This window comes from Homarus americanus, unplaced genomic scaffold (assembly GCF_018991925.1).
Source record: "Homarus americanus isolate GMGI-L3 unplaced genomic scaffold, GMGI_Hamer_2.0 scaffold30108, whole genome shotgun sequence".
Taxonomy (NCBI): Eukaryota; Metazoa; Arthropoda; class Malacostraca; order Decapoda; family Nephropidae; genus Homarus; species Homarus americanus.
This window is the reverse complement of record NW_024748109.1, coordinates 503,083-518,333: the sequence shown is the minus strand read 5'-3', so window position 1 is coordinate 518,333 and position 15,251 is coordinate 503,083. Positions and strand designations below refer to the sequence as shown.

Below are 15,251 nucleotides of genomic sequence, written 5' to 3'. Positions count from 1 at the left end.
AGGGTCACCCCTTAAAGAGTGCTGCGTTTTCACCGTGAGTTTATATTTGTTGATATATTATTCGTGTTTCATAAACAGTGTTAAATCCTATATTATATTTTTATGAATATATATACATATAATTGTAGAACTTTGTCCCTTAGACTCTGCTGTGTATCATACAACTCTACCTCAAGATGTTTCTGGTTTCCCTGGCATTATTCATTATTAAACTATTATTTAACAAATAAAATTTACATAAATATATATAAAATCTGGCTAAAAGTAAGCCTAACTCAACCCAACTGAACCGAAACAAATTTGTTACCCCATTTTTGTCAGGATTCAGTTCCTAGTCTTAGCCCCATCATGTGGAAGGCGTGAGGGGTACATAAGACCTTGCACCCTGGTCTGTCTCCAGCAGACGGCAGCAGCAGCTGTACTCTCGACTAAACGACACTCGAGTTCTCCCCACTACAACACATCGCCAAGGTGAGTTACTCTTATTAATAGACGGATGTGAACCTCCAATAGTAAGAAAAGGAAATAAATAGCTTTTAAAATGTATAAGGAACATTGAATTATTAAGACAGTATTCTTCCCTTGCAAACTATCTTTATACTGTTTAATAACAGCTAAGAAATTCAAAGGGAATGCAGCCAGGACAAGAAAGGTGATGTAGAAAGGAATTACAAGGAGATTGAAGATGATGACTAAGATTAACGAAATGAACCAAAAATAAAAAATAAATGGGGTGGGACTAATAAAAGCAAAGACAATAAGATCCTATTTGAGACAGAATAAGTAAAAGATAAATGGGCAGAGTACGTAGAAGAAGGATAGAGTAGAGGTAAAGAAGGATAGAGTAGAGGTAAAGAAGGATAGAGTAGAGGTAAAGAAGGATAGAGTAGAGGTAAAGAAGGATAGAGTAGAGGTAACGAAGGATAGAGTAGAGGTAAAGAAGGAAGTAGAGGTAAAGAAGGATAGAGTAGAGGTAAAGAAGGATAGAGTAGAGGTAAAGAAGGATAGAGTAGAGGTAAAGAAGGAAGTAGAGGTAAAGAAGGATAGAGTAGAGGTAAAGAAGGATAGAGTAGAGGTAAAGAAGGATAGAGTAGAGGTAAAGAAGGAGAGTAGAGGTAAAGAAGGATAGAGTAGAGGTAAAGAAGGATAGAGTAGAGGTAAAGGATAGAGTAGAGGAAGAAGGATAGAGTAGAGGTAAAGAAGGATAGAGTAGAGGTAGAGGTAGAAGAGAGAGCTAAAGAAGGATAGAGTAGAGGTAAAGAAGGATAGAGAGAGGTAAAGAAGGATAGAGTAGAGCTAAAGAAGGATAGAGAGGTAAAGAAGGATAGAGTAGAGGTAAAGAAGGATAGAGTAGGAGGTAAAGAAGGATAGAGTAGAGGTAAAGAAGGATAGAGTAGAGGTAAAGAAGGATAGAGTAGAGGTAAAAAGGATAGAGTAGAGGTAAAGAAGGATAGATTAGAGGTAAAGAAGGATAGAGTAGAGGTAAAGAAGGATAGATTAGAGGTAAAGAAGGATAGAGTAGAGGTAACGAAGGATAGAGTAGAGGTAAAGAAGGATAGAGTAGAGGTAACGAAGGATAGTGTAGAGGTAAAGAAGGATAGAGTAGAGGTAAAGAAGGGTAGAGTAGAGGTAAAAAAGGATAGAGTAGAGGTAAAGAAGGATAGATTAGAGGTAAAGAAGGATAGAGTAGAGGTAACGAAGGTTAGAGTAGAGGTAAAGAAGGATAGAGTAGAGGTAAAGAAGGATAGAGTAGAGGTAAAGAAGGAAGTAGAGGTAAAGAAGGATAGAGTAGAGGTAAAGAAGGACAGAGTAGAGGTAAAGAAGGATAGAGTAGAGGTAAAGAAGGAAGTAGAGGTAAAGAAGGATAGAGTAGAGGTAAAAAAGGATAGAGTAGAGGTAAAGAAGGATATATAGAGGCAAAATATGAAGCAGGAGGTAAAGAAGGACAGAGTAGAGGTAAAAGGATAGAGTAGAGGTAAAAAGGATAGAGAGGAGGTAAAGAAGGATAGAGTAGAGGTAAAGAAGGATAGAGTAGAGGTAAAGAAGGATAGAGTAGAGGTAAAGAAGGATAGAGTAGAGGTAAAGAAGGAAGTAGAGGTAACGAAGGATAGAGTAGAGGTAAAGAAGGATAGAGTAGAGGTAAAGAAGGAGAGTAGAGGTAAAGAAGGATAGAGTAGAGGTAAAGAAGGATAGAGTAGAGGTAAAGAAGGAAGTAGGAGGTAACGAAGGATAGAGTAGAGGTAAAGAAGGATAGAGTAGAGGTAAAGAAGGATAGAGTAGAGGTAAAAGAAGGATAGAGTAGAGGTAACGAAGGATAGAGTAGGAGGTAAAGAAGGATAGAGTAGAGGTAAAGAAGGATAGAGTAGGAGGTAAAAGAAGGATAGAGTAGAGGTAAAGAAGGATAGAGCAAGAGGTAACGAAGGATAGAGTAGAGGTAAAGAAGGATAGAGTAGAGGTAAAGAAGGATAGAGTAGAGGTAACGAAGGATAGAGTAGAGGTAAAGAAGGATAGAGTAGAGGTAAAGAAGGAAGTAGAGGTAAAGAAGGATAGAGTAGAGGTAACGAAGGATAGAGTAGAGGTAAAGAAGGATAGAGTAGAGGTAAAGAAGGATAGAGTAGAGGTAAAGAAGGATAGAGTAGAGGTAAAGAAGGATAGAGTAGAGGTAAAGAAGGAAGTAGAGGTAACGAAGGATAGAGTAGAGGTAAAGAAGGATAGAGTAGAGGTAAAGAAGGAGAGTAGAGGTAAAGAAGGATAGAGTAGAGGTAAAGAAGGATAGAGTAGAGGTAAAGAAGGAAGTAGAGGACAGAAACGAAAAGGAAATAAGAATCGAAATGCTAGTTGTGGAAACAGAAGTTGAGGCAGCTGTGAGCAAAATTAAAAATGTTAAAGTTTGTGGGGTTGATCAGCTTCCAGCAAAATTTTTAAAACAAATGGGCAAGAATGGGATAAAATGTTTTACTAAAATATGTAATTCAATGTACTTCAAAAGAGACCTTCTCAGTGTTTTAAAAAAAGTCAATACAGTATTTGGATTATTACCTAAAAAAGCCAAAAGCTATATAGAGTGCACCCAGTTTAGAACAATAAGTATAATAAGTCATGCCTGTAAAGTATTATTTTAAACTTTATTTTAAGTAGGATAAAATTTTGAATAGATAGTGAGTTATCTGAAGAGCAAACCGGATTTAGAAGGGGAAAAGGAACTAGAGAACCCATGTTTGGTTTGAGAATTTTGAGTGAAAGGGCTTGGGGGGTATAAAGAAATTTGTTCATCTGCTTTGTTGACTTTGAAAAGGGTTTTGATAAGGTAAAACACAATAAACTTAGAGATCTTGAACAAAATAGGCATTAATGAAGGAAATATTATAATTTTAAAGAATTTTTACTGACAACAGGAAGCTGCAGTGTTAGTAAATAATGAACTTACTAATTGGTTCACCGTTAGACAGAGATTAAGACAAGACTGTGTTTTATCTCCAACAGTGTATAATATATATTCAGAATTTTTAATGAGAGATATTAAGAGTGATAATGATGAACTTTAAGTCAATGGTAAAGTAATATCAAATATACGCTATGCAGATGATACTGCTCATATCACAGATAGTGAAGAGGCATTACAAAAAATCGTTAACTGATTAATAGAAAAAGATTAAACATATGGTTTAAGAGTTAATGCTGTAAAGACGAAAATAATGGATGTTTCCAAATTGGAAATAAATCCAAAAATAAAAATTATGGTAGACAACAGGGAACTTAAGCAAGTGGAATATTTTATGTATTTGGGATATAACATTACCTGAGGCGGTAGATATATGGAAGAAATCAAAACAAGAATAGGGCAAGTGAAGATAGCATTTAATAATATAAGACCTAATGAAAAGGACATTAACTTCAATTTGAGAAAAAGGCTGCTGAAAGGCTTTGTATGGCAAGGACTGATGTATGGGTCAGAAGCGTAACACTTTCAGTAGATTCCAGAAAGAAGTTGGAGGCCTTTGAAATGTGGCGTTATAGGTGAATGTTAAGAATAAGCTACACGGACAGGAAAAAAAATAAAGAAATACTAAGATAAGCAAAAGAAAAAGAAAAACGAGATACTTTGGTCGTACAGTTAGGGATGAGGGAATAATAACAGAAATATTAATGAGCAAAGTTGAGGGCCTGAAGACAGGGACTGTGATGGATGAATGAAAATGAAACAGGGATCCCAAAGAGATACAAAACCTTAGAGGATTGGTAAGTCAACCCGAGAACGTTTAAAGTGGAGGGCTGAGGTCGCCAACCCTCAGATATGAAGACGGTACTCTGATCATTCTTTAATTGTGTGACGCTTGTTTCCCATTAATCACCGTCTTATGCAACCTGGAATTTAACATCACATAAGTTATAGTTATATTAAATTACAAAATAACAGTAATAATGTATACAGTCGTTAGTTGCTCTTAAGGTTGATATGTTATTGATAATAATAAATCATAAAATTACGTCATAGATAATTACAAAATATTCCAAAATCAAAAGAGAATTGTATATTTTGGGTTCGCTTCATGCACTAATGGTCACTGGCTCGTGCCCAGTTCACTCAGTTCTGAACGAGTTACTTTACATATGAGTCATTGTAATTATTTTGTCCACCGATCATTGTTTTATACTTTACAATGTACTTTAATGCACGTTAAAGACCCATTTGTAATTTCACTATATATTAAAATTAATTAATATTTTCGTGTATTAAAGAGAAATAATGTTACTGTCTCTCCCTTTTGTACTTCTCCCATGTTTTCAATGGTTTTACTGTTTTTGTTACTCACTATTGCTTTTCTTAATTGTATTTCCTTAATATGAAAATTAATATAATTTCAGCCTTGAACACACACACACACACACACACACACACACATAGACAACTTACACACACACACACACACATAGACAACTTACACACACACACACACACACATAGACAACTTACACACACACACACACACACACACATACAGACAACACACACACACACACACACACACACACACACACATACAGACAACACACACACACACACACACACACATACAGACAACACACACACACACACACACACACACACACACACACACACACACACACATACACAGACAACACACACACACACACATACAGACAACTTACACACACACACACACACACACACACACACACCATACATGAGATCAAATGGACTACACGATAATAATGGTCCTCATACCTGAACAATAAAGGCAGTAAATGTTTCACTAACTCTAAGACAATAACACAGATATTGTTGTTATTCTCGGTAACTTTAACCTGTATTTGGTCTCATATTATATTTAACATAATTTTTCCCACTTTTATCTGTATCATTTACATTATTTTTGTAATTTAAAAAACAAAAATATATTTGTGCTCGCCATCGTCAAAGTTTCGAGTCTATGTGTATTAAAGTTCTATAAAGTCTCTTAATGTTTTGGTCAATATATTTGATCGCCAGCACGTTGTTCTTAGATAAAAGTAACTATTATTTAATCAGTAAGGCACAATCAATACAGTTTCTCTCAAAGTAATTTCTTGCCTTACCATCATACAGTTTTTGTTTTCGGTTCTTGATAACTCCAACACGCCAGTTTCATATTAAACAAGACAATACTCAAGATACTTATAGTTTCTCTCTCATATCACATACGTATTCTTTAAATAGTATACTGTATATATAAGACAGTGACCAACTACCAACAACTCCACTTTAAGAATTATTTATAGACTTTTGATGACATTAAGGCCTCTATGCTTTTCACTTGTCATGTATTTTGACTAGTGACATTCAAAACTAATTTGATGTATACCATGCAGATGAGTCACTGTAATTATTCTGTCCACCCATCACTGTTTTATACTTTACACGTTTTCAAGAGTATAAAATAAAAATGTACAACATCCTTTTACATTGCAGGTCATAATCTTAGTCTTGTTACGATTTATATCATAGCAAGTCCAGTTACCACAGACATCCAATAAGCAGTAGAGTTCAAGAATCATATTAGTTCTTTGACGGCATTTTATGTGTGGAAAAAATGCAATCACATAATTTGGACGTGTGATGTAATTTTGATATTTTTAATGTATTGTACCTGATATAATTAGCTATACTTATTAATTTTGCTTTCATATTAATTTCAACATATGTCCAGCATTCTTATTGTTAGGCAGCGTCTTCGATTAAAAAAAACCAAGACCCGGGAATAACCTACAATAATATTGGGTCTTTCTTATGCAGTCAGGATATAATTTTCTTTATGATGGATTAACGATAAATTACAAAGCATTACTTACTTAATTATGCTTACTCTTCAGCCAGTAATTTATTATGTTTAATATATTTCCATATTTAGTATATACTGTACTGTACACTGTATGTATATTCTGTATGCTGTATTTATATTATGCTATGTATATTATGTATGTGCTCCATTTATGTACTATTTATTCAGCCTAACTAGTAGCGTGTGGCAATGTATTTATCAATGTCCCACATGCCTAATTAATGTGCCTGGCGACGTATGGAAGCTGTTAATGTATCACTTCCCATACGTCGCCTAGATAGCAGTTGACCAGCAGACAGGTTGAGGAGCGCTAATCCCCTTGTGTACATATCTCTTGTCCAGTAAATAGAACCTACAACTATACAGGTGTTTGTGTTCGCTCCAGTATATAGAACTTAATACCTAGAACACGAACATGGCGCAGTGTCTAGTTTTACTGGATAATTACGAGTGAAGTGCAAAGTTTGTGAAAAGCCGGCTTATGGACCCCTGCTGTGTCAACCACCGCTAATGGCCGTCTCCTCGAAGAATTTTTAGCAACTTTGAGCAGTATCAGTGACAGTGATTTTCTGTGCAGTGTTTAGTGCATTGTGTGTTTCGTGCCATAAATGTGTGACCTTGTTCTAAAGGATTCCCAAGGTACACGGCATGTTCTGGGCATTTGTAAGGAGTAAAGTTTTTCGCATCCTCCTCTCGCCATGTCCAGGGGTTAGCTCGAGGAGACCGCTCCCGCCCAGACGTGCGAACACACACATACATGTACTAACACACTGACTGCGGCGATTCCCTTATATATATTTTATATATATAATCTACTTATCTGTGTATTTAATTAATTTTTTGTCTGAGATCTTGTTGATACGACGGGCTGACAGGTCAACACTGATTTAGGACACAGTACACAGATGAAGTAGTTATGTCTCGTGCCTTACGCAATCGTGGAGCCAACGCCCGGATGAGTCAGTTGGATGATAGCTCCGTAGAGATGGATGACCAGGCTGACCATGACCCCCCAGCTACCACAACATCGCGCAGCCCTTCACCTCGATATTCAGCGTTGTCTCCAGAGATAATTGCTTTAATGAAGTTCATGAGGGATGAAAGGTGCGAGGATGAAGCTAACAGACGTGTGGCAGACGAACGCAGAAGACAAGCAGAGGCAGAGAGAGACCACCAACGGAGATTGGAAGACAGTGCACGGTTTGAAGCCTTGATATCTCGCCTCACTGTTAACCAAGCCCCTGGCTCTAACACTGCCTCGGTACTGACTGGTTCAGATACCTCATCAATGCTCTCTTCACGCCCACCAGCCCCACCTAAAGCGGCAGCTCAAACACCGCCCATCTTGAAGCCTGATGTGAATTTCCAGACTTTTCGTGAATGGCGGCGACGATGGACTGATTATGCTACAATGGTGGATCTCCAGAGTTTGTCACAGCCTAAACAGCTCATTCAGCTGCGTATGTGCCTGTCCTTGGAAACTCAGCGTGTCTTAGAACATACGTTGCAGGTACCTCCGACCTCTTCGTTGTCTGTAGAGGAGGTACTGGACATTCTACAACGGCACATCAAAGGACAGCAGAATGAAGCTCTGCGCAGGAGGGAATTGTTTAGCTGCAGACAGATGGAGGGCGAGACTTTTGACGCCTTTTATGTACGACTCAAGAGAGCCTCGGAAGAGATAGATATATGCTTAGGCCACCACCAGCAGTGCGAGGAGACCCAGTTGAAGCAGGTAATCCTGATGGGTGTTAAGGACGAGGAACTTGTCCAACGCCTCACCTCCCTCGACTCTTCCTCTTCTCTTCAGGATGTGTTAACGATATGTCGCTCCTATGAGGCTGCCAGGTGTGCCACCTCTGCCATCCGAGCTCCCCCTACAGCTGTACGCGCTGTGTCCCGGTACAAGAAGGACAAGAAGTCTGCTCCTACGCCTACATCCACCACGCCCACGCCCGGTTCATTTTGTAACAACTGTGGTAAGCAGCACGGAACACAGGTGTGTCCAGCTGCTGAGTCTACCTGCAACAGTTGTGACCGTAAGGGCCACTGGTCACTCACAGTACGGTGCCCAGCTAAACGCGTCCAGTGCAATGTGTGCGGTCGTCTGGGCCACTATGACAAATGTTGCCCTACCAACAAACCCAAGGGACAGCGTCGTCGGAAGCTTCAGCGCCTTTCCACCAGTGAGGGCCGCCCACAGTCTTCCAATCAGAAGCATGACGACCCCTGGACAACGCTCGAGCCATATTAGGAATGTGTGCTCTCCCCCGTGTCCCAGGACCAAAGTCCCCCAGTACATCAGTGTCATCGTGACCTAAGGCAGTGTGTCATCCCGTCTTCAGATGTTGCCCGACACCGGCGCTGATGCTACAGTCATCGGTCCCCAGCATTTGCAATGCTTGGGGCTCTCTCCAAGTGATCTAGGACCGCCCCCCGAGGATCTCCGCTTTACGGCAGATGGTTCACAGATGACCCCGGCCCTTGGTTCACTCCAAGCACAAGTCACCTTTGGCAACAGGTCGTGTCAAGCCTGGATTGATGTGCATAACGGTGTCCCGACTCCTTTGCTGTCCTACAGACATTGTCAAGAGTTGGCCATCATCTCCCAGGACTTCCCCAAAACTATTCTCGAGGTAAAACACGCCAACAGGGTGCAAGAAGGGAGCAGCAACGACCCTGCTGCCGCCCTGCCCCTGCCTCTTGCCAGTGACACCTCTCCTTCGGATGCTCGGAAGTACTTCCTGAAGGAATTCAGCGACGTTCTGGTGACCAAGTCCGCTCTGGAATCCAAGCCTCTCAAGAAGATGGTAGGTCCCCCCATGAGGATCCACCTGAGGGACGACGCGAAGCCCTTCGCTGTTTACACCCCTCGACTGGTCCCCCTGGCCTTCAGCGAGGCGGTCAAAAACAAGCTGGACTCCATGGTCGCCCAAGAAATTATTGCACCAGCCGGTGATGACCCGTCTCCATGGTGTCACCCTATGGTAGTCGTCGCAAAACCCAAAGGTGGTGTTTGGATCACCACTGACCTCTCCAAGCTCAACAGCCAGGTGTCTCGTCCTGCGCACCCTTCTCCCACGCCCTTTGCAGCTATACGCAGTGTGAACCCGAAGGCGTGCTTCTTCACGACGATGGACGCCCTGTGTGGATACTGGCAGATAGAGCTTGCCGAAGAAGACCGACCACTCACAACTTTCATCATCCCGCATGGACGTTACAGTTATTGCCGTGGCCCCATGGGATTCGCCGCTACAGGAGACGCTTTCTGTCTTCGAGGTGACATGGTTCTACAAGGTTTGGCAAACTGCGTGAAAGTGGTCGATGACATACTCGTGTACGATGAGGATTATATGGATCACCTCTGCCGTATCTACGAGGTACTCAACAGGTGCCGGAAGCACGGCATTACCCTTAATGCCGACAAGTTTGTTCTGGCCAGCTCTTCAGTGGACTTTTGTGGGTACACCCTTTCAGGGAATGGTATCGCAGCTGACCCGGAAAAGGTCCGCGCCATCACGGATTTTCCCACCCCTGCTAACCTCACCGACTTGAGGTCCTTCATCAGTCCCGTCAACCAGTTAGCAGAGTTTTCGCCGGACATCTCCGCAGCTGCCCAACCACTTCGCCCCCTGATGAGCCCCAAGAGGACATTCCTGTGGACCCCCGACCACGACAAGGCCTTCCGGCAAGTGAAACAGGCCCTGTCTAGTCCACCTGTCCTCGCCACGTTTGACCCAGCCTTGCCGACGGTTCTGCAGACAGATGCCTCACGCTTGTACGGCGTGGGATACGCCCTACTGCAGGATCATGGTGGAGGGCAGTTCCGGCTCGTCCAGTGTGGCTCGCGTTTCCTCTCTGATACCGAGACGCGCTACGCCATTATTGAGTTGGAGCTGTTGGCTGTGGTTTGGGCGATGTCCAAGTGCAGGTTTTACCTCATAGGCCTGCAACACTTTCACCTAGTGACCGACCATCGCCCGCTTGTCCCGATCCTCAAACACTACACGCTGGACGCCGTTGAGAACCCTCGCCTCCAGCGTCTGAAAGAGAAGCTCTTGGAGTACATCTTCACAGCAGTGTGGCGTGCTGGTAAGGAGCTCTGCATCCCTGATGCCTTATCCCGCTCTCCTGTCAGCCGCCCTACTCCAGAAGACCATGTGCTCGACGCCGATCTCGCTCTTTCCGTCAGGACTGTGGTCACTCTACACGCCGTCCAATCCCTTCGTTCGGACCTGTCACCAGATGACGACAAGGCAATGCAGGACCTTCGAACAGCGGCCCGAGATGACCCTTCCTACGTCCGACTCGTCGAGTGTGTGAGGAATGGATTTCCTAGCAACCGCTACGATCTTCACAACACCCTGCTCCCGTATTGGAAACTCCGCGATGAACTCTACTGCGAAGGAGACCTTGTTCTGTACGGAGCACGTGTAGTTGTCCCTGCTGCATCACGTCCCCACGTCTTAGCTCGCCTTCACGACAGTCACCGTGGAGCTGAGGCCACCAAACGACGTGCACGACAGACTGTGTTCTGGCCTGGCATCAACTCCGACATCTCCAATGTTGTCCGTGCGTGTGAGCCCTGCCAAGTATTACAACCCAGCCAGCAGCAGGAACCCTTTATGAGTGACGACAACTCCACCCGCCCCTTTGAGTCTGTGTCGGCCGATTTTTTCTCTGTGTCAGGAAAGTCCTTCCTTGTTATCGCCGACCGTCTCTCTGGTTGGCCAGTTGTCATCAAGTGCGGTAATGACACGACGTCTGCCGCCACCATCAGCAAGTTCCGCCACTACTTCCGTGACGTGGGCGTTCCTGTACGCCTGCGAACCGACGGAGGGCCTCAGTTCACAAGCCGGGACTTTGCTGTGTTCCTTGACCGATGGGGAGTCCGGCATGTGTTGTCATCGCCCCATTACCCGCAGTCCAACGGCCACGCTGAGGCTGCTGTCAAATCCTTGAAGCACCTCATCCTTAAGGTGGCCCCTTCTGGGAATATTGACTGCGAGGCCTTCGACCGGGGTCTTCTTGAACTCCGCAACACACCTAACTACACCGGACGCTCCCCTGCCCAGGTTTTGTATGGACGCCCCCTTCGTTCTTGTGTCCCTGCTCACCCTCAATCCTTCTCCAAGGAGTGGCAGGCCAAGACAGAGGATTGTGATCGCCGAGCCGCCGAACGTGTTCAGGACGTCGTCGCCCGCTACAACGACCACGCCCGTTCTCTACCCAGGTTGAGTGTCGGCACCCAAGTCCGTGTTCAGGACCCGACCTCCCTACGTTGGGACAAAGTAGGCATAGTCATGGGTCTCGGTAGGTCACGGGACTACCAGGTGCAGTTACCCAGTGGTCGTGTGTGGTGGAGGAACCGCCGTTTTCTCCGCCCCGTAACAATGCCTTCTGCTGGCCCCGCCACCAGTGTTGAGTCCCATACCCTTCCCAGTGATCAAGTCCCTCGACACTCAGAACGGATCCAAAAGAAAAGGTCCGCTCAAGACTTTGCTATGAGCGTATAGGGGGGAGGGAGGTGTATGTATATTCTGTATGCTGTATTTATATTATGCTATGTATATTATGTATGTGCTCCATTTATGTACTATTTATTCAGCCTAGCTAGTAGCGTGTGGCAATGTATTTATCAATGTCCCACATGCCTAATTAATGTGCCTGGCGACGTATGGAAGCTGTTAATGTATCACTTCCCATACGTCGCCTAGAGAGCATTTGACCAGCAGACAGGTTGAGGAGCGCTACTCCCCTTGTGTACATATCTCTTGTCCAGTAAATAGAACCTACAACTATACAGGTGTTTGTGTTCGCTCCAGTATATAGAACTTAATACCTAGAACACGAACATACACAAGCACATTATTTTTATTATTTGAATTATTTTATTATTTCTGTTTCATATACTTTATTATTTTTATTTTTTGCAGATGAGTTATTGGGATAATCCATCCAACTACGCGAGCGGCGGCCCGTCCACCAACCCTTATGGAAACTACACGGTCGTTGACTCGGCTGCCCCGGAAATCCTCCACATGGTGGATCCTCATTGGTACCAGTACCCTCCCATGAACCCCCTCTGGTATGGCCTGCTCGCACTATGGATGTTTGTTATGGGCACCCTGTCTGTCTGCGGCAACAGTATCGTCATATGGGTCTTCATGAACACTAAGGCCCTCCGTACTCCAGCCAACCTACTCGTCGTCAACTTGGCCATTTCCGATTTCCTCATGATGTTCTGCATGTGCCCACCCTTGCTCATTAATTGCTATTATCAGACATGGGTTTGGGGTGCATTTGCATGCGAAGTTTATGGGTGCATTGGTTCCACTGTTGGCACCTGTTCTATCTTCTGCATGGTCTTCATCACATTGGACCGCTATAATGTCATCGTCAAGGGCGTCTCTGCTACTCCTCTTACCACCAAAGGAGCCGTGCTGAGAAACCTCTTCAGTTGGGTAACGTCCATTGGCTGGTGCTTGCCACCATTTTTTGGCTTTAATGCTTATGTTCCTGAAGGCAACTTGATTGCTTGTGGCACTGACTATCTCAAAGAGTCATTCGCTTATCACCTGTACCTTTACTTATATTCCGTATGGTGTTACTTCCTTCCTCTCGTTATCATCGTTTATTGCTACACCTACATCGTCGCAGCTGTCTCTGCTCACGAAAGACAGATGCGTGAACAGGCTAAGAAGATGGGTGTCAAGTCTCTCAGGAGTGAAGAAACAAACAAGACCTCTAATGAGTGCCGTCTGGCCAAGGTTGCTCTGACGACAGTGTCCCTGTGGTTCATCGCGTGGACCCCATACCTTATCATCAACTGGGCTGGCATGATCAACAAGCCTTCTGTGAGTCCTCTCCTAACCATCTGGGGATCCGTCTTCGCTAAAGCTAACGCCGTCTACAACCCCATTGTGTACGCCATCAGCCACCCTAAGTACCGAGCTGCCCTGGAGAAGAAGCTGCCCTGCTTGTCCTGCGCAACGGAAGGTCGTGAGTCTCAGGGAGACACAACTTCCACTGTCACTACGAACGAAAAGTCAGAAAGTGCTTAAGAGACTTTCGGTTTTTCAAACGAACGTTATGATACGATTTATGAGTCCTTAATTCTTACAGCTGTATGTACCTTTTAAAATATCCAAGCAATTAAAACAAGAGATTTGTTTATTTTACCTTTCATTACCATTGGTTGAAACTATAACCATATACAAATACATATAAACTTGAAATGAATGGCCAGAAATATGTAAATATTATATACAAATACAAGAAACCAAGTAAGTTACATGATGGGGATAAAACAATAAGGATAATTCGGTAACAACAGTTAAACATAAGAAGTCGTGCTTACTTCTCCCTTCCATTATTAACCACACACACACACACACACACACACGCGCGCTCACACAGATGAACGAGACTACCCGGCGCTCCCGAAGCTCTTGGCCAAAATTTAGTGCACATGAAAAAGATAAACATACCAAATTTTAGTTCTATGTTAAAAACTGCGGGCTTTCACGGGAGGACACACACACACACACACACACACACACACACATGAAAACAAGAAAACACGAAGTTCCCAAGCGCTTTCGTGTAATTCACGCGCACCTACAGTGATTTACTTGAATATATATATATATATATATATATATATATATATATATATATATATATATATATATATATATATATATACTATATATATATACAGAACCACAAACATGAGGCCATTAGATGGAACCAGGATAGAAGTCGGGCTTCGGTTACTGTTCCATGAACCATCTGACTCATCCAGGGGTGATCACACCTGATTCATATAATGGAAACTATCAAAATGATTCTGCACATGAGTATTAAGAGCTACCAGATGCCTGTCAATGGGGGAGTGAGTCGCACTGCATCAAATTATAGTAAAATATATATTGCAATAATTCATCAATAACTCACGCAATGAATTGAAAACACAGAGGAATATATTTTTCTTCTCCACGCCACCATTGTGAATCTAATATATATATATATATATATATATATATATATATATATATATATATATATATATATATATATATATATATATATATTTCATGTAGATCCACAATGAAAACGTGGATAAGATAAATCTTGATAAAATCACACAGGGACAATTATTGTGGTTATGCAATAAATAATGTTTCCCATAGACAGGTGAGGAAATGACACAATCCTCAGCTAGTCTCGGTAGCTATAAAAATACTGTACAGAATGTGTGTGTGTGTGTGTGTGTGTGTGTGTGTGTGTGTGTGTGTGTGTGTGTGTGTGTGTGTGTGTCTTTAATGATAAAGAATGAAGGAAGACTATTTTTTTTACCTATTGTTATTATCCATTTAGTTTTATCCCCAACATGTAACTTACTTAGTTTTTAAATTTGGTGTATAAAATTTACATATTTCTGTCCATACATTTCATTTTAATATGTCCATGCATATGAGTGTCTTTTCAATCATTCATTGGTAACAAAGGGTAAAAATAAACAAATCTCTTTTTTAATTGCTGGGATATTTAAAAAGTTCATACAATTGTAAGAATTAAGGACTCATTAATCGTATCTTCACGTTCGTTTGAAAAACCGAAAGTCTCTTAAGCACTTTCTGACTTTTCGTTCGTAGTGACAGTGGAAGTTGTGTCTCCCTGAGACTCACGACCTTCCGTTGCGCAGGACAAGCAGGGCAGCTTCTTCTCCAGGGCAGCTCGGTACTTAGGGTGGCTGATGGCGTACACAATGGGGTTGTAGACGGAGTTAGCCTTAGCGAAGACGGATCCCCAGATGGTTAGGAGAGGACTCACACTAGGCTTGTTGATCATGCCAGCGTAGTTGATGATAAGGTATGGGGTCCAGGCCATGAACCACAGGGACAC

General features: G+C 42.7%; 2 protein-coding genes across 3 annotated transcripts in view; one reads left to right on the top strand and one right to left on the bottom strand.

Moving 5' to 3' along the window:
* Positions 1 to 374: 374 nt before the first annotated feature.
* The window catches only part of LOC121880022 (rhodopsin-like), a 20,912-nt gene continuing 6,035 nt past the window's right edge, over positions 375 to 15,251 (top strand). The window contains exons 1-2 of one of the 2 annotated variants that reach the window (XM_042386973.1): positions 375 to 471; positions 12,278 to 13,501. In XM_042386973.1, the coding sequence (XP_042242907.1) occupies positions 12,278 to 13,405 (1,128 nt within the window). In that variant the 5' untranslated portion in view covers positions 375 to 471 and the 3' untranslated portion in view covers positions 13,406 to 13,501. Of the gene's footprint in view, positions 472 to 12,277; positions 13,502 to 15,251 lie in introns of those variants that run through there. The other variant, XM_042386975.1, reaches the window with a different exon arrangement.
* LOC121880023 (rhodopsin-like) overlaps positions 14,873 to 15,251 on the bottom strand; it is a 3,318-nt gene continuing 2,939 nt past the window's right edge. Inside the window, exon 2 of the mRNA XM_042386976.1 lies at positions 14,873 to 15,251. This exon is cut by the window's right edge and continues 849 nt beyond it. Coding sequence (XP_042242910.1) covers positions 14,973 to 15,251 — 279 coding nt within the window. The 3' untranslated portion in view covers positions 14,873 to 14,972.